At 27.6% G+C, this 21,015-nt stretch overlaps 5 protein-coding genes and 1 long non-coding RNA gene across 11 annotated transcripts; 4 read left to right on the top strand and 2 right to left on the bottom strand.

Moving 5' to 3' along the window:
• The first annotated feature begins 37 nt into the window (after window positions 1-37).
• Window positions 38-6,078, top strand: LOC105427715 (vesicle transport protein SFT2C). 2 transcript variants are annotated; one of them, XM_089083776.1, is made up of 3 exons: window positions 38-1,028; window positions 1,596-1,747; window positions 3,192-6,078. In XM_089083776.1, exons 1-3 carry the CDS (start codon window positions 837-839, stop codon window positions 3,265-3,267), a joined length of 420 nt encoding a protein of 139 aa, XP_088939902.1. In that variant the 5' UTR covers window positions 38-836; the 3' UTR covers window positions 3,268-6,078. The 2 variants fall into 2 exon arrangements, with proteins under 2 accessions (XP_088939902.1, XP_011637885.2); XM_011639583.2 differs by lacking the exon at window positions 3,192-6,078 and adding an exon at window positions 1,858-2,185.
• Window positions 6,079-6,408: 330 nt separating this feature from the next.
• On the bottom strand, window positions 6,409-8,848 carry LOC105427711 (uncharacterized). The gene is made up of 5 exons (XM_011639579.3): window positions 8,573-8,848; window positions 8,400-8,450; window positions 8,204-8,329; window positions 7,693-7,909; window positions 6,409-7,611 (listed from the first exon to the last, which is right to left on the bottom strand). Exons 1-5 carry the CDS (start codon window positions 8,710-8,712, stop codon window positions 7,000-7,002), a joined length of 1,146 nt encoding a protein of 381 aa, XP_011637881.2. The 5' UTR covers window positions 8,713-8,848; the 3' UTR covers window positions 6,409-6,999.
• A 43-nt stretch (window positions 8,849-8,891) lies between these two features.
• Window positions 8,892-10,119, top strand: LOC105427710 (vacuolar ATPase assembly protein VMA22). Of its 2 annotated transcripts, none has more exons than XM_089083777.1 (2): window positions 8,892-9,071; window positions 9,405-10,119. In XM_089083777.1, the coding sequence occupies exon 2, from the start codon at window positions 9,425-9,427 to the stop codon at window positions 9,926-9,928; it is 504 nt and encodes a 167-aa protein (XP_088939903.1). In that variant the 5' UTR covers window positions 8,892-9,071; window positions 9,405-9,424; the 3' UTR covers window positions 9,929-10,119. The 2 variants fall into 2 exon arrangements, with proteins under 2 accessions (XP_088939903.1, XP_011637880.2); XM_011639578.3 differs by having other exon boundaries at window positions 8,895-9,071; window positions 9,358-10,119.
• A 333-nt stretch (window positions 10,120-10,452) lies between these two features.
• On the top strand, window positions 10,453-14,248 carry LOC105427708 (uncharacterized). Of its 4 annotated transcripts, none has more exons than XM_011639574.3 (7): window positions 10,453-10,915; window positions 11,099-11,488; window positions 12,044-12,263; window positions 12,341-12,449; window positions 12,873-12,994; window positions 13,373-13,612; window positions 13,683-14,248. In XM_011639574.3, the coding sequence occupies exons 1-7, from the start codon at window positions 10,691-10,693 to the stop codon at window positions 14,039-14,041; spliced, it is 1,665 nt and encodes a 554-aa protein (XP_011637876.2). In that variant the 5' UTR covers window positions 10,453-10,690; the 3' UTR covers window positions 14,042-14,248. The 4 variants fall into 4 exon arrangements, with proteins under 4 accessions (XP_011637876.2, XP_011637877.2, XP_011637878.2 ...); XM_025218414.2 differs by having other exon boundaries at window positions 10,735-10,915; window positions 11,377-11,488; XM_011639575.3 differs by lacking the exon at window positions 13,373-13,612 and having other exon boundaries at window positions 10,454-10,915.
• LOC148934729 (uncharacterized) lies at window positions 14,169-16,502 on the bottom strand. Its single transcript, XR_016141068.1, has 2 exons — window positions 15,878-16,502; window positions 14,169-15,526 (listed from the first exon to the last, which is right to left on the bottom strand). It is a non-coding gene; the product is annotated as an uncharacterized LOC148934729 (long non-coding RNA).
• Window positions 16,503-17,541: 1,039 nt separating this feature from the next.
• tum (Rac GTPase activating protein tumbleweed) lies at window positions 17,542-20,823 on the top strand. The gene is made up of 10 exons (XM_011639573.3): window positions 17,542-17,837; window positions 17,958-18,160; window positions 18,227-18,375; window positions 18,459-18,864; window positions 18,956-19,125; window positions 19,245-19,371; window positions 19,444-19,676; window positions 19,982-20,276; window positions 20,354-20,529; window positions 20,596-20,823. Exons 1-10 carry the CDS (start codon window positions 17,756-17,758, stop codon window positions 20,657-20,659), a joined length of 1,905 nt encoding a protein of 634 aa, XP_011637875.1. The 5' UTR covers window positions 17,542-17,755; the 3' UTR covers window positions 20,660-20,823.
• The last annotated feature ends 192 nt before the right edge of the window (window positions 20,824-21,015 follow it).

The following is a 21,015-nucleotide window of genomic DNA, read 5'->3' on the forward strand; positions in this document are numbered from 1 at the left end:
TATATTTACATACATATATGATATATACTTACAACCTTCTGACGTTTCTCTGAAAAAATAAAGGTTGGAGCATAACTGTAGTGTGAGGAGAGAATGAACAAAAGGGGAGAATAAACCTTCCAGAAAATTCGTAAATTTAGGCACTGGAAACGTAAAATATTTTTTTTTATGTTTTATATTTCGATCTAGGTAGCAATCTGATGTTATTTGTCACCATCTTAATATCATTTTTCGTCAAAATGGCTGATATCGTCAAAATAATAACAAATTACGTCAGCTTATTATTAGCCGGGAATGTTCGAATTTACATTCCTAGAAAGTTCGCTCACGTTTTCTCTTTATGCTACATTTACGCTTCGAATCTTCATTTCCACTAGGGTTGAATAATATGCAAAATATATAACTATATTATTTATATTAAAAAATAATGTTTAATAAATTCAAACTCTTTTTATTAAACTGTTTGAATAATTTTAATATAACTTTATATATTTCAATTTATTAATAATACATGTTTTAAGATATTTATCCAATCGTCGCAACAGTTTGCTATAATTAGCATTTTGAAAATTAAAAGAAAAACGACCTTTTGTACAAAACACTGGAAATAAATTTTCCTTTATTAGAAATGCAAATGGTTAAAAATCGAGCGTATTTTGGAAATTGTGTGATGAAAAGAATCGTTAATAAATACAACTTACTTGATTAATTTTATCCATTTTTAATTAATATCGAATTCGGTGCAATTAGTCATCGTCGATAACAGCAATCCTTCATTTACAGTCGATACATTCACAGTTTATAATACCTATAGCGTAACATAGAAATATGTCAAAATGGCCGATCTAAATAAAGAGCTGAATGAGTATCTTCTCAGCAACAAAAATGAAAAACAATATAAAATCACCATTCCCTCGGTGACGATATCAAAAACCAAATTTGGAAAATGGTTCAGACGAGATACTGATGAAATGATGGAAGATGCAGGATGGATTCAAAGATCACAACGAGAATGTTGTCCTACTATGGTAATGCATATTCTCATAACCTCATCGAACCAACAGATGATGTTATTGATGTTGATTAATGTTAGGATACTAATTAGTCCAAAGTACTAATAACTAAATAAAAGCACAAGATTTAAGATGACTTTAAATAAATTAATTTTGTCGATGATTAATTTGGCAAATAATGCCTGTAATATTGTAAACATAATTTTTTTGTCATTTGACACATGAAAAGAAAGATTTGATTAGGAGTAACAATTACAGTTGAAAACTATGAGCAAATCTACCAATTTAATTAATTAAAATTTAAGTAAAGTCGGCTTTGTTCACATATTCAGTATTGCGTTTAATTCTATTCAAATTTTCTATTTGAAATATTTCTACAAGAGAAATAGCTATGAAAAATTCATTTAATTTTTATTTATATAAATACGATAAAGATCTTCTATTATCAATAAACAATTTATATATGTTTAAGATTTACACTATCATTCTTGCAAAATATTCTTTAAATATTAAATAAGGTTAATATCAATAATATGGAATATTTAAATATTAGAAAATATATTGCTCTTTTTATTTTGATAGACAAGAATGCAAAGACTCATATCTTTCTCCGTATGTTTTCTTCTGGGATTACTATGCTTCTGTCTGTCAGCAGTTTATATTCCTGTTTTATTACTTAAAGCAAGAAAATTTGCTCTGCTTTATTCCTTAGGAAGTCTCTTCTTTCTAATGAGGTATGTACATATGTGTGTATATGTATACATGTTTATGTACATATATGTGTTACTTAAAAGATATTTATATATATGAAAAGAATATATATTTAATGACAGATTTCTTCCAGCTTCTGTTTTTTGTGGGGATCGAATTATATGAAAACATTATTTATAGCTGAGAAAAGATATTTCACTATATCGTATTTTGCAACATTGGCAGGCACACTGTACTTTGCTCTGCATTTGCAATCTACTCCTTTAACAGTATTATGTGCTGTCTTGCAATTGATAGCTACGTTGTCTTTTCTAATAAGTCATATACCAGGAGGTACAACTGGCCTCATATTCTTTACAAGAATGTTTAGATCGTCTGTAAAGTCAAGTTTACCTGTATGATAAGATTGTTACATTTATAGAATATATTTCAATATTTTATAATAAAAAAGCAATATCTCATATCTTGCAATATTTTTTTAAACTATCAACATCAAAGTCATATTGAAAAAAAGACTATTAAATGACAAAACATCATTTCTACATGCAATTTTGTTACACATTAATAAGATTAATATGTAGAAAATGGACATAAAATTTGATATACAGTATAGAATTCATTATACGTTAACTTAGTATCGTATAATTATAAAAATATATTAACTGTTACGGATTAGGGATCATATTAAAATTTAATTAATCCGAACAAAAGAGGAATCTCAAGTTCATTAAACTTGCGACTTACACGGAATATACACACGGAGTGGGTTTAATTTTTATTTTCAAAATCTAATATTTGTTCCTAATATTTCTTTTATTGGGTCTGTTCTTTTTAGCTGAACTGATTGTACTAATTCACAGTTTATCTTTCTTCTTCCAATATAAAGAGAGAAAGATAAACTGTGAACTAATACAACCAGTTCAAATTCAAAAATATAAAATCTTCAAAAAGAACAAATCTATTGTGAACAGGACTTAAATTTTACAAAAGCGACAAAATGATTGACTACCGCGCCACTTCTGCCGCACAGCAAGCGTCCTATGTATAGGAGTTGTTCAAATTTTGTTTATTTGTTGTTTTTCTACATGTCATGAAATTTACAGAAAAAGTTTCAAAATTGATCAAGGAGTTCAACTAGATTCAACTCATACGAGTGACATTTTAATCGCCTATTGTTAAAATATTATTAAAGTAAAATTGCAAAGAGAGAAGTTGTCTCTTGTCAAATTATCATCCACACACAAAAATTTAACTTATATTCCTTATGAAAGCTTGTGAATTGTATTTATAAAAGCTTCTCAAAGATTTTGTGAGAATTTTCTGATGAAAATTGTGAGATAGTTCATATAAGGAGTCAGTCATCGTGTGACTTGTGTGATTACTTGGATGTGGTTATGTAAATCCTAAATAAATATTTTCGATTTTATATCTTATAATTTTATAATTCCTTTATATTCTTGGTTTCAGTATGACAACGTGTAATACAGTAAAGAAAAAACGAACACTAGACTTTAGAGAGAATTGGCTTACGGATGATCGTTAGTATTGATTACGCAAAATAACCTTTGGCGATATGACTCTGTCATTGCATTATATTTGATAAAAAGTTTTCATGCGGCTTATTTCATATTGTAAGATATGCGGAATCAACAAGCCATAATGATAACATTAATAAGAAAGGTATATTTTTAGCTAATAGTGATGAAATAGATCCGAAGGAAAAAACTTTGCATAAGGCAATGACATTTCAAAAGCATTGGTTAGACATTGAACTATTCAAACCATGGTTATGCGAAGTTTCGGATAATACAAATTTATTTGCTTGTGCAATTTGTGATATATCTCTAATTTGTGGTCTATCGCAAATTTTTCGTCATGCAAATTGCAAGAAATAGGGATGTAAAGAATGTTATAGAGATCAATTCGTCGAAGAATTAAAAGAACAAGTTGATGAATCATTTGAGCAGTTTCAAGAGCGTAAAGAATTAGCGGAAATTTGTTATGCCGCATTAATTGCCGAGCACAATATTTCACATGAAACTGCAAAAACACTTCTGAATTTTTTTCAAGATGGGGAAGAGCTGAAAATATTAAATAATATGAGAATGGGTTGTACAAAATGTGCGAATATTATTTCAAATGTTTTGTGTCCAATCGAAACCATTCCAATCATTTAGTTGAAAATATTCAAAATACTAAATTTTCTGTTTTCATCGATGAGACACCTGAAATTTTAAATGGATGGCATTTCTCGTGCGATATGTTAATATCAAAACATTAGATGTACATAAACAATTATCAAATTTAATAGATATTGATACGACAGATCGTAAATAAATAAATTATTTAATGCTTTCAAAATGGAAATACATAAGTTGCAAATACCAATTTCAAATATTATTGCCTTATCATGTGATAACGCATTGGTTATATCAGAGAAACATTTATCGTTTAAAAAAAAACTTGAAGAAAAATGTAAAAATCTCTTAACGTTATCGTGTCCATGTCATTCTGTTACATTAATTATAGAAGCCGTATGTTCTAACATGGCTCCAACTTGCGAGGAATCTATTAAAATAATTGCAAATTATATTAATTATGCTAAATTTCCTTGTATTAATAATCCTGAACGCTCAAAACATTTTTATGAATTCTTAAATTGTTTTCAAGGAAGACATAAAATTTTTAAATTAAATGAACCGCAATGGCTTGTTTGCTACTCATGTGTCGGAAATCTTCTTGAATCTTGGGATATTATTCAGAATTTTTTTAAAAGAATTTTTTAAAATAATCAAGAGTAAAAACACATCATTGAGAAAAGATTTGTTGTCTATAGTAAAAGATATAAGCATAAAAGCATATTTATTATTTTTACACTATATTTTTTACAATTTTTTAATGCATTTAGTATATTTTTCCAAGCTACAGGAAACAAGAATTCATCTTTTGCATTCTGAATCAATAAATCTTCTGATACAAATCTCTAGAAATTTCATAAAATCTGACCTTTTAAAAAATCTACCCAGTATTATATTTTCAGAAAATGAAAATCACAAATCTCTCAATGATATTAACTTAGGCTCGATTGTGAGGAATATCTCAATAAATTAATGAATGAAGAATATGTGGACAAAGTTGTAAATATTCGAAAAAATTGTCTACAATTTTATATTATACAGCTGCCGAAGAAATTTGTAAAAGATTGTCAATTAAAAATCAATTTTTATATAAATTAAAAGTGTTTCAGTCGCACATAACTTTGTATAATATTGATAGAGAAAACGTCATTTAACGATCTTTCTTATATCGTCCAAATCATTGGTGATTTAGATGATAACAATAAAAAAAGAATGGTTTATGTTATATTCTGACATTATGGAAGCAGAGAAAGAAAGTTTGTCAAAACTAAACTTTGATGACATGTGGAAGAAAATTTTGCAACATAAAACTGACAATATAAAGTATTCCAATTTAAAAGCAGTTTTAAATGCTATTAGAGCAGTTCCAAATTCGAATGTGGATCTGGAAAAAACATATATTTTCGTTTCTACCTGATGTAAATAAAAAAAATCGACATCTTTCATCGGCTGCTCTAAATTCCATGTGTGTTTTAAAATCAGCTTTAAAGACAAAAAGGGAAAATATTCTAGACATGAAGATAGATGTAAATCATATATCTCTCATGTCAGATAAATTATATACCTATGTACCTAAACAGGAAAGTAGTCAGCTACTACATATTGCAGATGAAGATGAAGATAATTGTATTTAGGAAATAGAAGAGTTGACAGATTGCTCAATAGTAAAGTTATGTAATGAAAACTTTTCGATAAAGTCTGTTATCCCCCATTATTCATGTATTGCAAATAAGGCCGTCAATGTTTGCTGGTGATGCATTGATATTCAAGAATATTTATTATTTTGTTTTTAAAAATAAGATATGGAAGGAGTTATGTTTAACTTATTGTTTTAACTTATTTTTATGGATAATTATATCACAAGTTCTTTTTTACATATACGCTACGTATATGGACAACAAAATTAATCATATATCGAGCTTCAAAAAAACTGTTACGGAATTGAATATCAATGATTACCAAGATAGAAAAAAAAAATTTTCTCTTTTCCTTTTTTTTTTTACTTTAAAATAAAAGAAGTGTGAGACATAAGTGTATTGACGAGCAAAAAGAATCATTTTTTAAGACGTTAGGCTAAGTTAGAATTAAGTTAGATTTAGGCTAGTTATATGTACATATTAGTTAAAAAAGATTTTTAACTCTAAGATAAATATATCTCAATAAATAAGATTACTAATAATAATATTAATGAAATAAATATGTTTTATATGCATTAAGGTATTTTTTATAATAATGTTTTATAATTATAATTTGACCTAACTTAATGTAAAGTTCTTAACAGAATGATTACATACCAATGATATTGCAAGCTTTATGAAGAAAATATCAATTATAAAAACTATAAACTTCTGACATTAAAAAAATTATTCCTGGTAAATTTTTATTTTTATTTTATTTTACTATAAATATTATATAGGAAACATTGTATGTACATTACCAAATTCAAACGTGGAATCAACGGGGAAAAAGACGGAAGATTGACTTATCTATCTACAAGTAGCCGAGATGCATACATATAAACAATAAATTCTTATATATATATAGAGTTTATTTTTATTTTTTTTTTTTCTATAAATACACACATGCATGCAATACTTTTTTCTTATAATTAATTATTAAAGCTAACAATATAAATAATGTATAAGATAATGATTAGTACAATTATATTAATTATATCAATTATATTGATTCCCTAAAGTCTTAGATACAAAAATAAATTATTATACACACTTTGATTATATTATTAAATAATTATTTTTTCTTCTCAAAAATTGTACTTTATATAAAATTATATTAACTATTTAACTATTTGAATATAACATGAATTAATGGTAACTTATTAATATAACAATTTTTAATATAAAAGTCAATCACATTGGCTAATATTTGTTTCCTTTGGCAGATTAAAAAACAATCATTCTCATTATTTAAATTTCTATATTTTTCAAGAATAATAAAAACTATATTTTCATTTTAGTTTCAACGACATAATTTTTTATTTGTCTTAAAGTTTATAATTTTTTATTCTATCACAATAAAATATTTTTCCACTTAAAATTAATATTATTGTATGATACTAAAAATTATGTCTAATCTTTTATTTGCTAAGCTGCTTTACTGCTAGCTGTATAGCACTTTTATTGCTTTTTCATTTTTTTTTTAGGAAATTTAGTTGCTTTTGTTCGTTTATTGTTTCCTTGTATACGTTTTATTTTTAATGGTAAATAATTAGGTTCATTAGTTTGGTATTCTTTTAACTTATGCTTTTTTACGTGCTTCGAATTTGTGTCAGTATTAATTAATTTCGATTCACTAGATAATTGCTTTTCTTCTATATTCTTTTCATTCTCGCTGATATCTACATATCTCTTATTTTTCAATGTTTTTATGCTATTTTTATCGTTGATGGAAACAAAATCATTACTTAAAGCAATAAATTCATCTGATGGTATTTCAGTTAGAGAAGTTTGGTTGACTGTTGGCGGTATGAAAGCTCTTTTGTTTTTTAAAGATCTATATTTATATACAGTTGTAAATACTGTAATAGGTATTTCTGGCTTAGAAATACTTGGAATTGGATCACAATCCATATCTGTAATCTTCGGTTCACAAATTATTTTTTTATCAGATATCTCATCAGGTTTAAGATAGTTAAGTAGGCATTCTGGCAATTCAAAATCTTCAGAAGCTTTTGCTATCGATTTATATAATAGATGGCAAACATTATCCGGACATTGCATTACTTCTTGCTACAAAAATAACAAATTTTTTAAAAATATCTAAAAATATGTATCTTTATGATAGAAGATAAAAAAATATTAATATATTACCTTTAAAGCAAAAGCTGTTGTGGCAAATCCTAGTTTTTCTAATGTAACTATTTTTAGAGTGGGTAAAAGAATAACAGGTATTTTTTTGTTCATTGCCATAATAATAATATGCTTTATCATTAAAGGCGGTTCAACATTAGCATCTAATAAGACACAACATATATCATCCTTCTCTAAAGCTCGAGTGACTGCATTAATACCCATGATCATAAATTTCCTAAATTTTATAAATTAGTTAAAAATATATCATCTGTACAACAGCAAGTTATCAAAGTTTAAAAAAGAATATATTATATTTATATCATTTCAAATATCAAATAGATTTAAATTATAAAGAAGTTGAAATATAAACAAAATAGGCTTTAATATATATTATTTAATATATATTTTACAATCAATAAAATTTTTACCCTTTTATGCTAATGTCTTGATATGTGTAACATATAACTTAAAATTTAAATCTAAATTTCAAGCTGCCTTTGCTTACAATAAAGGTATAGAAGGTACTCACAATATATCTGGTTTCGGAGGTGCCTTTTCTAGCATCTTTTGTTTTATTGATGCACGATCTTCTTTTGATACTTTTTTATATACATGCATGGGAATTTTATCAGGCCATTTAATTGATGGCAATGCTCTAAAATATATATCTTAATGGTTATTAAAAATATTTTCCAAGATTATTCATATATTGTAATCATTCTTACGTATTCAAATTTTTCAGCAATTCAGGATACTGATCCACATTGATAACTGGCCTATAAAAAGATTGTAAAAATAAATAAAACTTATGATCATATCTTTTAGAAGATGTTGATATTATTATACTAATTTATTAAAAATCAATAAAAAATTCTTCAAAATTAATATGCAAAAATACCAAAAATTTAAATTGGGTTGTGCCAAGATATTCCGTAATCCCTTAGCACGTCCTTTTTTAGCAGATAAGCTGTGCCTCTGCTCTTTCTTTGTCAATATCGGCGTAGTGCCACTGTATTCACACGGTTCCAAAGTCATCATTCTGTCCAATATTAAAATACAAATGATATTTCTTTGAAATTACTTGGAAATATATGTTGTTAGATTTTTTTATAGGTTAGAAAATAGTTTATACACGTCGGTAGATGTGTTATAGACGTCGGTAAACGAAGATTCCGGAATTTCAGGCGCATGCGTACTTGCGTACTATATCGAATTGTTAAGAGTAACCTTAATGTCATTTGACTTATGATAAGTGATTTCCTGAAATCTGTCCTTTAAAGAATATAAAAGACTGAAAAAACAAATTTAATTCGTCAATGAAATGATATATTTGAAACATTTAATAGCAAAATATAGATTGAGATGATCACTAAACAGAAATTAATTCTTATGTACATGTAAGTTGTTTTTATGTAAAATATATGTATATTTTTAAATAAGTCTTTTAAGTTATACATCGTAATATATGTTTTTGTAATAATATATATATACATACATTATATTTACATTATAAATTTATATATGTACATTCAGACGACATAAAATATCTTGAAATTGTCTTGGATGAAATCAGAACATTTTAAGACTTCAGGATATTCTGGACATATTCTAGATGATTTTAGAATGCTTTGTCTAAGGAACTTCATTTTACGAATTTTATTTTTTATAATATCCTGTTTTTAGATAAAATTTCATTTCTCTGCATATACTACAAATATAGACTTTTATAGTGATAATCGCAAATTACAACATGAATAAAAGCATGGATGTCTTGTCAGAAGAAATTGATGAGTTGATGTTACGTAAATTAGAATTAATGGAAGAAAAAGTTCGTGAAAATATTCAAATGGAAGCATTATTGAAGGATGGTCATATTGAATTGGCAAAAGCAAAGTATATTCGTGGAAAGGAGAACATTAGTATTCTACAGGTTCCAAATAATAAAGATACAGTGACATCCTTATTTGACTTAGAAACTAAAATGACAACTGATGATGATACTGTGCCATGTTTTGACATTAGTTTTAAAAAGTCAAACGATGTAGATGAACCAGGAGATCCCATAAAATGGTTTGGTGTATTGGTCCCACAAAACTTAAAAAACAGTCAGAAACGCTTCCAGGAATCCATTTATCTTGCTGCAAAAATAGCAAACATACAGGCAGAACTTATCTCTGTATTTTCTAAGCTCAAGGCATTATATGTTCAAAAAGATAATTTATGTTCCCTAAATGTATTAAAATTTAACAAATAAAGATTCTTATTAGATCTTAGAATTTCAGAAAGTAATAAATATTAAACCAAATATAAATAAAGATATTAAACTTTTTAATGTGTAATATGTTAAATATTAAAATTTTAAATTGTAGAAAATTTGTTAATCTAATAATATGCATAATTTTATGTATAATATAAAATATAATATATAATGTCCATATTCTATAATTATATTTTCTTACTGTGTGTATATCCATCTTCATCTCATGGAAAGCTGCGTTTCGATATTCATGTTATCAATATTGAAAATCTATAATACATCATGAAATGAACTATATTTTGTTTTATCTTTTCACGATTAGGTTTCTTGTAATTTCAGTTATATCAAATTTAATGGGAATGTTATTATTTCTACAATGCATTTTTTCTACAATGCATTTATTCTACAATACATTTTTTTTTAATATTAACTTTATCATTCTTTTAATATTAACAAAAACATATTTTATTAAAAGATTTCAATAGAAAAATAATTTATTAAAATAATCTAATGTACATTTTCAATTTATAGAAAATAGTTTATTGAAAATTATAAATCTTTTACAAATTAAAAGTATAAAGTCAAAAATAAATTTTACAATACTTATTTACATTTATAATTCGTATCTTACGAATGTGCATTACCGACACTTTATGAATATAGCATGGAATAGAACCAAGCATTTAGTACGATATCTGTCGGAAGGACCTAAGCGGTAGGATCCATTTTAGTATCATAGTCGCATCAATAGCGCACGCGATGAGCGATTTTAACTTGAAAAGTGGCGAAGAGGAGAAAAGTGATGAAAATGAGAAACAGCATGAAACAATAACGTTGATTCTTAAAGAGGAACGATTCGAAGTGGACAAACAAAAATTGATCAGCAAAAGTCAATACTTTGCCGCGCTTCTGTCCGCAAACTATTTAGAATACCAGCAAACCGAACATGTTATTAAGTATGAGATACCTACAGTTTCGTTGCAGGTTTGTTGACTCTAATGTTTACTTCAAAATACTTAATATAAAATTCATTTTTTTTAAATGGTTTTTTTTTATATTAACATTAATTTAAAAAGTATACTTTTATATCCTAATTTGTGTAAAAATTATAATAGATATTAATTTAAATCGTCTTATGTATATAAATGAAATGGAATAATTTTATAGGCTTTTATTAATTGGATTCACAATGATAATCTCGATACTTCGAAGCACGAATTAAATGAAGACTTTGATCATCTCTTAACCTTGTTGGAGTTAAGCGTTTTATTTGTGGCAGATAATTTAGTAGAAGATATAACAGATAGGCTCGAAAAAAATTATTTGTCACGACAATATCTAATTGATATCTGGTCACTAGCACAAAAATTGAATATTAATGTGCTACAAGATCTTGCTTTGGCTGCTTGCTTATATCATTTTAATGAATTACCGCTTTATTCAAGCTATGAACTGCCAAGAGAAGATCTTCTAAAGTTAATTGGAAATATTAATATGAAATCTATGGATTCTCATTTGCTTAATACTATTCAAGAATGGATGATTCATCATCATGAAGTAAGTATATTCTTTTTTAAACGATCTCTTTTTAAATGATCATCTTTATATTTCAGAATAATTGAGTCTTAAAAAAATATAGAAATTTTAAAGTTCTGGTCTTATTTTTATCTTTTACTAAGAAATTTAAATATGTTATTAATATTTGATAAATGACTTTTCAGCCAATCAAGTGGTTTTATTTTTAAAGGCACTTTTATTAATAAATATAAGTTAAGAATATAGATTTAAATTTTTTATTTAAGTTTTACTATTATGTATATTTTTTTTATAATAATTTCTATATTAATTTTTATAGTATTTTTAAATTTTTTTTATTTAAAATTTTTGGTTTGCCAATTGTAATCATATTGAATTTTGATAATAAATATATAATTTACTGTTATTATACATTATTATACATTTGAAACCATTGATTGCATTATATATATATATATATATATATAAACTATGTGTTAAAATTATAATTATTAAGTTATATAATTATAACATTTCAACAACAAATTGGACTCTAAAAATAGCATCTAAATCATTTTACAAAGTTATTTTTTGCAGGATACAATTCCTTTAAAGATTAAAAAAATTAAGCATATAGACTTTGTACAAGCTATTATATCCTCTGAAAACCATTGTATCACAAATGAATTTTTTATTCATTGTTGGGATGGTAGCAATTTCTTTGAACTTACTTCATTCAAATATCCTAAGGAGATTATAGATCGTAACATCAGCGATTCTAAAAATAGATTAATAGGAGAACGAATTACTGGCCATGGTAAATAGTCCATTTTTTAATTCTGTTTTGTCTTATTTTAGAATTATCTTATTCATCATTTTATATGCTCCTTTTAGGATATGATTTATATCTTTGTGGTGGAGAATTTGGTATTGGCACAGGAAAATACAATACAAAAGTGTGGCGTTATTCTCTAATTTCTAAGAAATGGTTTCTTGAAGCGGAGTAAGTAGAGTATAATTATATATCTAGAATTAAAAAAAAATGTTATTATTATAATGTTATTATTGTTACTTTTTTAAGCAATGTATTGGTAACAACATATTTTTTATTTGTAACAGTAAAATAGTAACACACTTAAATTTCTTGGGTAATGATAAAGAATATAATCGTTATTTTTTGCATATATACAATTATTACGTTTCATACATGTATGAAACAAATATAAGCGAATTCTAAAAAGATCTTTCAAATTTTGTGAAAAAAATTGTAACGATTTATTATTTTTTACAAAACAATAATAGTAATCAAGTTATTTTTTAAAATTATCTCTTTCTCAACCTCGTTAATGATAGTCGATGATAAAGATAATCTTAGAATATGAAATATATGTTATTTGTAAAAAATAATTTTTAATATTTATTTTAGAATGCCAAATAGGAGAAGACATATGATCGCGGTATTCCTCAATAATAAATTAATGCTTGTAGGCGGTGTAGGATACTGTAGACAAAAACTGGATAGTGTTGATATTTATGATATTTGTACAGGTAAGTTTAATTATATAGTATAAAAAACTATTATTATATGTTCTATAAGATAGAGTTTTTATATACGCAATTTTATGGAGCGGAATTGGATTACACATGTCACTGATTGATGAATTAAATATAAAATTTTCTGATTAGTGATCCATTGGAAAATTTCTAAACATCAGCCGATATGAATGGATATATGCTAATAGGACCTTTCCGTTTTATATAAAGATTAGATAATTATTAGATTATTATACATAATCTTTTAAATTTAGTATATAATTACTTTTTATTTCTATTATTGTAAAAAGTAATTTGAATTAAATTATCCCTTATTGAAAATAATTATTTTGTTACATTAATTTTTGCTTTCATTTTTGTTAATTTGTACAGGTATTTGGACAGAAGGTGCGAAAATACCTGTAACATTTGTTTCAATACCTGAGTATTATATTATTCATGAAAAATTAATCATATACATTTCGGCTTGTATTTGTATGTATATTCCTGATAAAAATATATGGGAAGCGATACCAGATTTATCACATTTAGTTCGTAAACACAGATGGGACATTGGAATACAATTGTGCAATGTTCCAATACTAACGCTTGAGCCTTTGTCATGTTGCATTGGTAAACATTATAATTTATGTATTATGTGAATGTGAAAAAAGCTTAAAATTCAAATAATTATGTTTTACAGATGATATAATGGATATAATGGTTTTAAGAACTGTAACAGATACATGCAACGCAGAAAATTGTGAATATATCGAAAAAATTGTTCGAGCTACGTGTTTAAAATACCCGGCCGCATTCCGTAAATATTTTGATGAAACATTTTTCTTTGTAGAATCGAGCAAGTATGACAAATCAGTGACAATATTACATGAAACGATAGTTTGGGAACATGACATAATAGATAAGTTACATTTTCATAATATTCCTATACAAAATCCACATAAATTTCATCGTCAAGAAATTTTCGGTACTTTTTTTACCTTAATGGATCCAAAACTCTTACATGCAAAAAAGTTAAATTTTATAGAATTAGATATATAAAATTCAATATTTAATGATTAAAATATATTTATATGTTTCTCAAAAACTATTATATTAATTTTCTTACTATTTGATATTATCTCCTATTTCATGAATAATCATATTATTAATTATGAATGCCGAATACTTAATTATTATAAGTTTTTATTACTAACATACATTTGTACATAATTTTTATATAGAATATAAATATTTTTTTACATTTAATGACTGATTCTTTATAAACAGTGTATAAAGTGTGTTAATTCAACTCAAGTTTTAAATTTGTTTGTGAGTTTATCATTCAACAAATGATGTAACATCGTGATCTGTTTACTCATAAAGTAAAATTCAGGGTCTAAATGCTTCCATTGCAATATTTTTTTATTCAAATTTAGCACCACAAATGCTTCGAAATGTTTGACCAATCAAAACAAACAATTCTATCAATTAACCAATCAAGAAAATGCATTTTTTTACACTTGCATTTCTTGTTCTTCTTGAAAGACTGTGTTTATTCGCAGCACTTGACGCTCGCAGCACTCTCAGAATAGAGACACTACAATAAGAGAGATTGGTCACGAAAAAGCCACTTTTGATTAGTCCGCCATCTTTTGGCTATTCCTACTTATTTTCAAATATATTAACTACATTAATCTTAAATTATAATATTATAATTTAAAAACGTAATTTAATATTAACGATTTTAAATTTTATTACTATTTATTTATTTATCTTTTTTTTCGCTATTTATCTTTTTCAATTATGAGCAAAAATTAATATAATACTATTATACTACTGTTACACTATAATATTTTTAATTTTTTGATATATAATTGCCAAAATGATTCTCTGTGAAATCAATACAATGACAGCTATTTACAAAGTTAGTGCAGCGAGAGAATCCATCGCGGAAAAGCATCAACAATAAACTTCGAGGAAATTTCGAGAGATGCAAGTACGATGTCATGCCTTTTTTAGAAAAGATTATTATACATATTTATTATTATTAACAAACTTTATTACAATATAAAGTAAAATTTAAATAAAAAAAATGAATATCTACCCGTTTTTTATATTAATTTATCACAAATAATTAATTTATGACTATTTTTGCAATTTTAGTATCTCTATTATTTAATAATATATTATCACACTAATAATATATTATCACGTATTTAATACACATGCACAATATACTTAAATCGGGTGATATCCGTTTGACCACGTCCCGATTGACCACTAGCCATTCACAGCGCTTGAACAGTGGAAAAATTCTAGGCAGCGATCCCTGCGAGTGGTTAGTGATCAATCAGGTGGTCAAACGGGTGTCACCCACTTAATCAATGTATATGCAAAGTAAAACATATCGCTATTGAGGGTGCCGTCACATGCGACGTAACTTGCGTAAGCGTAACTTGCGCCGACCAATCACATCGTTTCACTTGAACATTAGATTCCGCTCAGTTACTTTATGCTATTTATGCTTTTATTGTTTCGCTGAATCTAATTTTTTTGCGAAAGAACACACACAGTGAATAATCAGAATAATCAGAGTTTTTCGACAAAATGAATAAAGATTAAATCAGGATAAGTTAATTAATATAATAACGATTAATTAAATCATCATATCAAATTAATTAATAATAAATATATATATTAATATATATTAATATATATATTAATTAATTTATGTTTTTCATACGTGGCTCAACAATATCTAACAACTGATTAAACATTTCTGTGGACATTCTACAATAATTGTAGAACATTTCGTAATCTTCAAATTTCATTTCTTTGACCAGATTATCATCCTGTAATAATCTTCATCTTTCTGCGAATATCGGACGCACTCACATTTTATGACGAGCTTTTTTCTGTTGGTATACCATCAGTTTCCATATTCCAAACAATTTTAAAATATTATATTGTTTAATTTTCTGTTGTTGAGATTGTTTCATCTTTTTCCACTTTTGCCATCGCTTCCATATTATTAATAATAACAGGTCAGAGTCCATAATGATTTCTAAATACATTCTCACAGATTAGGTTCACATCTACTTGATTTGTTCGTAAACTCGTATATAAAGTCTCGATTTCCTATGAAGCGTACTTTTCCAGATACACAGATTACAAAAACCAATCACAAATTAGTTTAACATTTCTGTTAGAGAGTACAACAGAAATCCTCAGCAATTGGTTGTATTAATTACGCATTTCTCGAAATTTTGCGAAATACGCTGTGAAAGAAGGCTTTCAGAATAGCGTAACGTGTTTAGTAAAATATTAATTTAGTAAAATATTAGAATATTACGCAGATTACGCTTACATAAGTTACGCCACATGTGACGGCATCCTGAGATGGTGTATATTTCTTTCTCTCTTGTAGGATTTAGCCAAAACATGGCGGATCAGAGTCCTGGCCAGTTTTATTGTAGTGTCTCTGGTTACGGTCAATGTAACACTACAAATGCAAAACATTTGATTGTCCAATCAAAATAAAGAATTTTATTAATGTACCAATCAAAAAATGCTTCAAAATATTTGTAATAAGCCCTTGACCCTCTATCTCAGAATACTTAAGGTACTCTATCTCAGAATTATTTCATCTTTGTCATTTATACGCGCGTGCTGTGTGTGTGTGTGTGTGTGTGTGTGTGTGTGTGTGTGTGTGTGTGTGTGTGTGTGTGTGTAATATTATACACATACAGTAATGTAGAGTAATATTTCGTATTTATTGGGAGTGTGCGTGCGCGCGTGCATACTGCAATTGTAAACTGTCCAATTGCAAACCGTGATCGAACAGGACATTTCCATAATTGAATAATATTCAAATTTATAGCAAAATAGAACATGCGAACCAACCACAAGAACGAAAAAATGACAAGGGCTCTATTTTTAAAACATACTATGAAAATCCTATAATATATGCCGTAAAGTATATATGTATATTTTTTATGCTCAAAAACAGGATCTTTTCTTTTGTTTCTTTCATTGATTGGTCCGTGCGTTCTTTTCTGCTCGATTTCCACGCCATAAAATAGTATTTTACGGCAGCATTTTACATGCGCACATTTTCAATCAAACATACTACTTACATCGGCCGATACCTAGGAATTTTCTAGTGAGCAACCTATCAAAAGATCTATTATTTAATCAACCAATCGACAATGTCCGATTGGGCCTCATTCTAAAGCAATGTCTACAATGAGATTTTAAGACTTAAGACTTAAGAAATTGGCCATTCATAATCGATTTATAGAAGAATAATTGATTGTGGTTGGCCAATTTCTTACGTCTTAAAATCTCATTGTAGACCTCTTAGTGTCGGTCCACAATAAGTATTTAATCTTTAAGCCGTAAGAAATTGACCAATCATAGTCGATTATTCTTTTCATATTCGATTATAATTGGTCAATTTCTTACTTCTTAAAACTTAAATCACCTATTGTGGACCGATACTAAAATATATCGACCTTACGATTATTGGTTGGCTGTAGTTCACACTTTCTCCATTGAAGGCGGTTCTATCGATTCTTAACGGTCGCGGAAAAGAAGCGGCTTTCAAAGATTTCAAACTTTGACGCGTACGTTTGAACGTACAGATTTATTATTTCGTTGTCACGGTGCCGCGTGTTATTTTTGGTCACAACGAGTGAACTTTTAAATGTTATACGCCAATGATATGTCAGCAGAATAGAAGTTTGTGAAAGAAACGATAAAATAAACGCAAAAATGACGTCGTTGTCGCTTTTAGCCACTTACGACGAGATGGTGAGATGTACGAATGTCCTGATCAATGGATCCTGCGAAAAAGGTTCGTACGATTGATGATGATGCATGAATGATATTGTTGTTCATTTTCTCAAGTTTTACTCCTATTTATCATAGTAGAATTAAAATTATCAATATAAATTTGTTCAATATCTCTGTACAGAATTCTTGCAATTTGCATTAAATCAAGAGGAGATGAGACAGAAATGGCAGGCATCCGTGCAGGAATGTCAACGACTTCACTCAGCTTTAGACAAGGCTCATAATGAGATTGCAGGGCTTGATAGGAAACTACGCCATGCGAGAAGAAACTTGGAAGAAGAGAAGCGCAAGCGTCGTACTATCGAAGAGCAGAGAGATTCATTGGTAACTAATATTTTCTTCATTTATGAAAAGTTTTTATTTTGAAATGCTTACTTTTACTTTTTACAGGAGAAACAAATTGCCACAGTTAGAGATTTCTTGTTTAATGATGGAGGGAGAACTCTGAATGATGAAACTAGAGAGAAATTGCAATTTCTTAATAATACTTCTTTGAATCGTCAAAGTAGCGTTCATATTCATGACATTCCTTTTGACAAGTAAATATATAAAGTGACTCATGATAAGCAAAAAATAATAATTATATTAAATTATATGATATGCTATTATGTTTATATTTTAGACTTAACACAATAGCAGAATTAAATTCTACTGGCTCATTACTGAGTGATCTCAATTGTCTGTCGAAATCAGAAGATGATTTAGAGGTCAGCGCTATCTTGGAAAGTCAAAAAAGACGAGAATGGAAAGAGCATCGTCCTAGTACTGAATATGCGAAGAAACATCGCCGTAGCACACATAAAACTACAGAATTAAACTCTTCTGATAGAATAGTAGCAACTACTACTGTAGTTATGCCGAAGGATGGTGCAATCCATGCATCATCTACAATTGAAGCTATACCTGGTGATGAAAATGCAGATCCTCAAATTCCTCTGCATAATTCTCGCAAACGACGCAAGAGCAGTACAGAACACAAATCAAAATTGTCGCACATAGATACAAATGAAGTACCAATCGACATCGCGGTACATATATTTAATATGACAATTTAATTTCTTCTACAAATTAAATACATGATAAGTATAATTAAGAAGAAAAAAATTATTTTATTTTTAGCCATCAGCACCAAAAGCTGACATTCTTTCATCAACTCCCGAGTCAGAGGATGTTTTCAAACCAAGTCCAAACATCGGTGGTTATACCATGAATACAAAAGAGTCTAGGGGTCACAGTTTTGCAGCTAAAACTGTTATTAGGGCAGAAATATGCATAGCTTGCAACAAAAGGTAAATTTATTCAGTTACTATGTAAGCATAGCAAAGAGCTCGTACATTATTTACATTTAATTTAATAAGATAATCATAATTACAAAAAACAATTTGAATATCTTTTAATTTATTTATAGAATCCGATTTGGAAAGGTTGCGCAAAAGTGCAGAGATTGTAGAGCTACAGCTCATACTGAATGTAAAGATTTGGTACCATTGCCATGTATCCCAACAGGAAATACACCTACTTTACGTGGTATACCCGTAAGTATTATAATTTCCACATTGACAAAGCATGTATATTATATCTTCATCAAATGTCATTTTCATATACAGGGTACGATAGCTGATTACACACCTATGATACCACCTATGGTACCTTCCATAGTAGTTCACTGCATTAACGAAGTTGAATTACGCGGAATGAATGAGCAAGGATTATATAGAGTGAACGGAGCAGCTGCAGACGCCAAAAATCTCAAAGAAAAATTCTTGAAAGGCAAAGGTGCCCCAAATCTTTCAGGCGTCGATATTGCGACTATCTGTTCTACTTTGAAAGATTTTCTCAGGTATGTCGTTTGAAGTGTATATTATATAATAATATTAATGTTAATATTACATGAATATAATAAATGTATATTAAAATATGCAAGTGCAGGAAACGAGAAAATTAACGGAATCGATTCGAATTCAGAATTCTTTGTTAAATATCTGTGACAAAAATATTTTTAATCTCCTTAATCTCCTTAATCACGATTACGACAGATCGTCTGCGATAATTATATTCTCGATCTTCTATTAATTAATTGAATCCTATGGTTTTTTTATTTCTTATACATAATAGATTCAATTTAAATTTGAATTTATATTTTAGAACATTACGTGAACCGTTAATCACTGTCGGTCTGTTGGGAGATTTCATACGTGCAACACAATTGACGGACAAACAGGATGCTGACGCCGCTCTTTATCAAGCGATATCAGAATTGCCACAACCGAATCGAGATACTTTGGCCTTTTTGATGTTACATTTACAGAGAGTATCAAGTAGCGCTGAATGTAAAATGCCCATCAGTAATCTTGCCAAGGTTTTTGGACCAACTTTAGTCGGTTATAGTTCTCAGGAACCATCTCTTACTATGTTGAATGAAACTAAGCATCAAGTTGCGGTAAGAAAAAACTTCTAATAATTTGCTATTATATCTGATATGAGAAATACGATAGTACAATGTACCTTATGTTCTAGATAGTAGAAGGTTTACTTCAAATTTCATCAGATTATTGGGCAACTTACGTGAATCGTACAAATTCGAACGATATTTGCACTCCAAAAACAGAAGAGTTAAAGCATACACCATCCACAGAATCACTTCTGAAGCGTAGTATCTCTCGCGGTTTCTTCAATACTCCGCTTGCTTCGAGGTAAATAATATAGATTGCAATTTATCTATACTTTTATTTATATATTTTCCTTCTTTCTGTTTACAGCCGCACTTTTACAAGAAGAAATAAAAAATTTTTTGCTACACCTCCTTCCAGATCAGGATATTAAATAAGCATAAGCATAAGTTTAAACTTATTATGATAATTTGTAATTTGTTGTAACAATTTATAATCGCGTACAAAAATTTTTGGTCTAATATTTAACATACTTGTGTGTATTCTTTTGTAAATATTTTTTTGTATTGATATAATAAATAAAACATCAATAATCAATGTATATCTAATTTATTAAAGGAATCGGAAAAATTGTAAGAAAATCATTTAATGTATATTAATATTTATTTAATATATATTAACAGAACATGTACTTCATATTGAGTTAATATACAAGTAATGTATGTATGTATAACACATTAAAATGAAATAGATATATATTTGAAGATTAGTGAGGACAAGATAGAAAGT

The sequence above is a fragment of the Pogonomyrmex barbatus genome, unplaced genomic scaffold, assembly GCF_055798465.1.
Source record: "Pogonomyrmex barbatus isolate J1 unplaced genomic scaffold, ASM5579846v1 scaffold8, whole genome shotgun sequence".
NCBI classification, from domain to species: domain Eukaryota; kingdom Metazoa; phylum Arthropoda; class Insecta; order Hymenoptera; family Formicidae; genus Pogonomyrmex; species Pogonomyrmex barbatus.

Excerpts from the sequence above, each read along its gene's own strand:
- LOC105427708 (XM_011639574.3), top strand. The coding sequence starts at position 10,691 with ATGAGCGATTTTAACTTGAAAAGTGGCGAAGAGGAGAAAAGTGATGAA. Across the intron at positions 10,916-11,098 it reads TACCTACAGTTTCGTTGCAG|GCTTTTATTAATTGGATTCA; the intron begins GTTTGTTGACTC and ends ATAATTTTATAG. Across the intron at positions 12,264-12,340 it reads AGAACGAATTACTGGCCATG|GATATGATTTATATCTTTGT; the intron begins GTAAATAGTCCA and ends TGCTCCTTTTAG.
- LOC105427715 (XM_011639583.2), top strand. The coding sequence starts at position 837 with ATGGCCGATCTAAATAAAGAGCTGAATGAGTATCTTCTCAGCAACAAA. Across the intron at positions 1,029-1,595 it reads GAGAATGTTGTCCTACTATG|ACAAGAATGCAAAGACTCAT; the intron begins GTAATGCATATT and ends TTATTTTGATAG. Across the intron at positions 1,748-1,857 it reads AGTCTCTTCTTTCTAATGAG|CTTCTGTTTTTTGTGGGGAT; the intron begins GTATGTACATAT and ends GATTTCTTCCAG.
- LOC105427710 (XM_089083777.1), top strand. The coding sequence starts at position 9,425 with ATGAATAAAAGCATGGATGTCTTGTCAGAAGAAATTGATGAGTTGATG.
- LOC105427711 (XM_011639579.3), bottom strand. The coding sequence starts at position 8,712 with ATGATGACTTTGGAACCGTGTGAATACAGTGGCACTACGCCGATATTG. Across the intron at positions 7,910-8,203 it reads CCTCCGAAACCAGATATATT|GAAATTTATGATCATGGGTA; the intron begins GTGAGTACCTTC and ends TATAAAATTTAG. Across the intron at positions 7,612-7,692 it reads CAACAGCTTTTGCTTTAAAG|CAAGAAGTAATGCAATGTCC; the intron begins GTAATATATTAA and ends TTATTTTTGTAG.
- tum (XM_011639573.3), top strand. The coding sequence starts at position 17,756 with ATGACGTCGTTGTCGCTTTTAGCCACTTACGACGAGATGGTGAGATGT. Across the intron at positions 18,161-18,226 it reads AAGAGCAGAGAGATTCATTG|GAGAAACAAATTGCCACAGT; the intron begins GTAACTAATATT and ends TACTTTTTACAG. Across the intron at positions 19,677-19,981 it reads ACTTTGAAAGATTTTCTCAG|AACATTACGTGAACCGTTAA; the intron begins GTATGTCGTTTG and ends TTTATATTTTAG.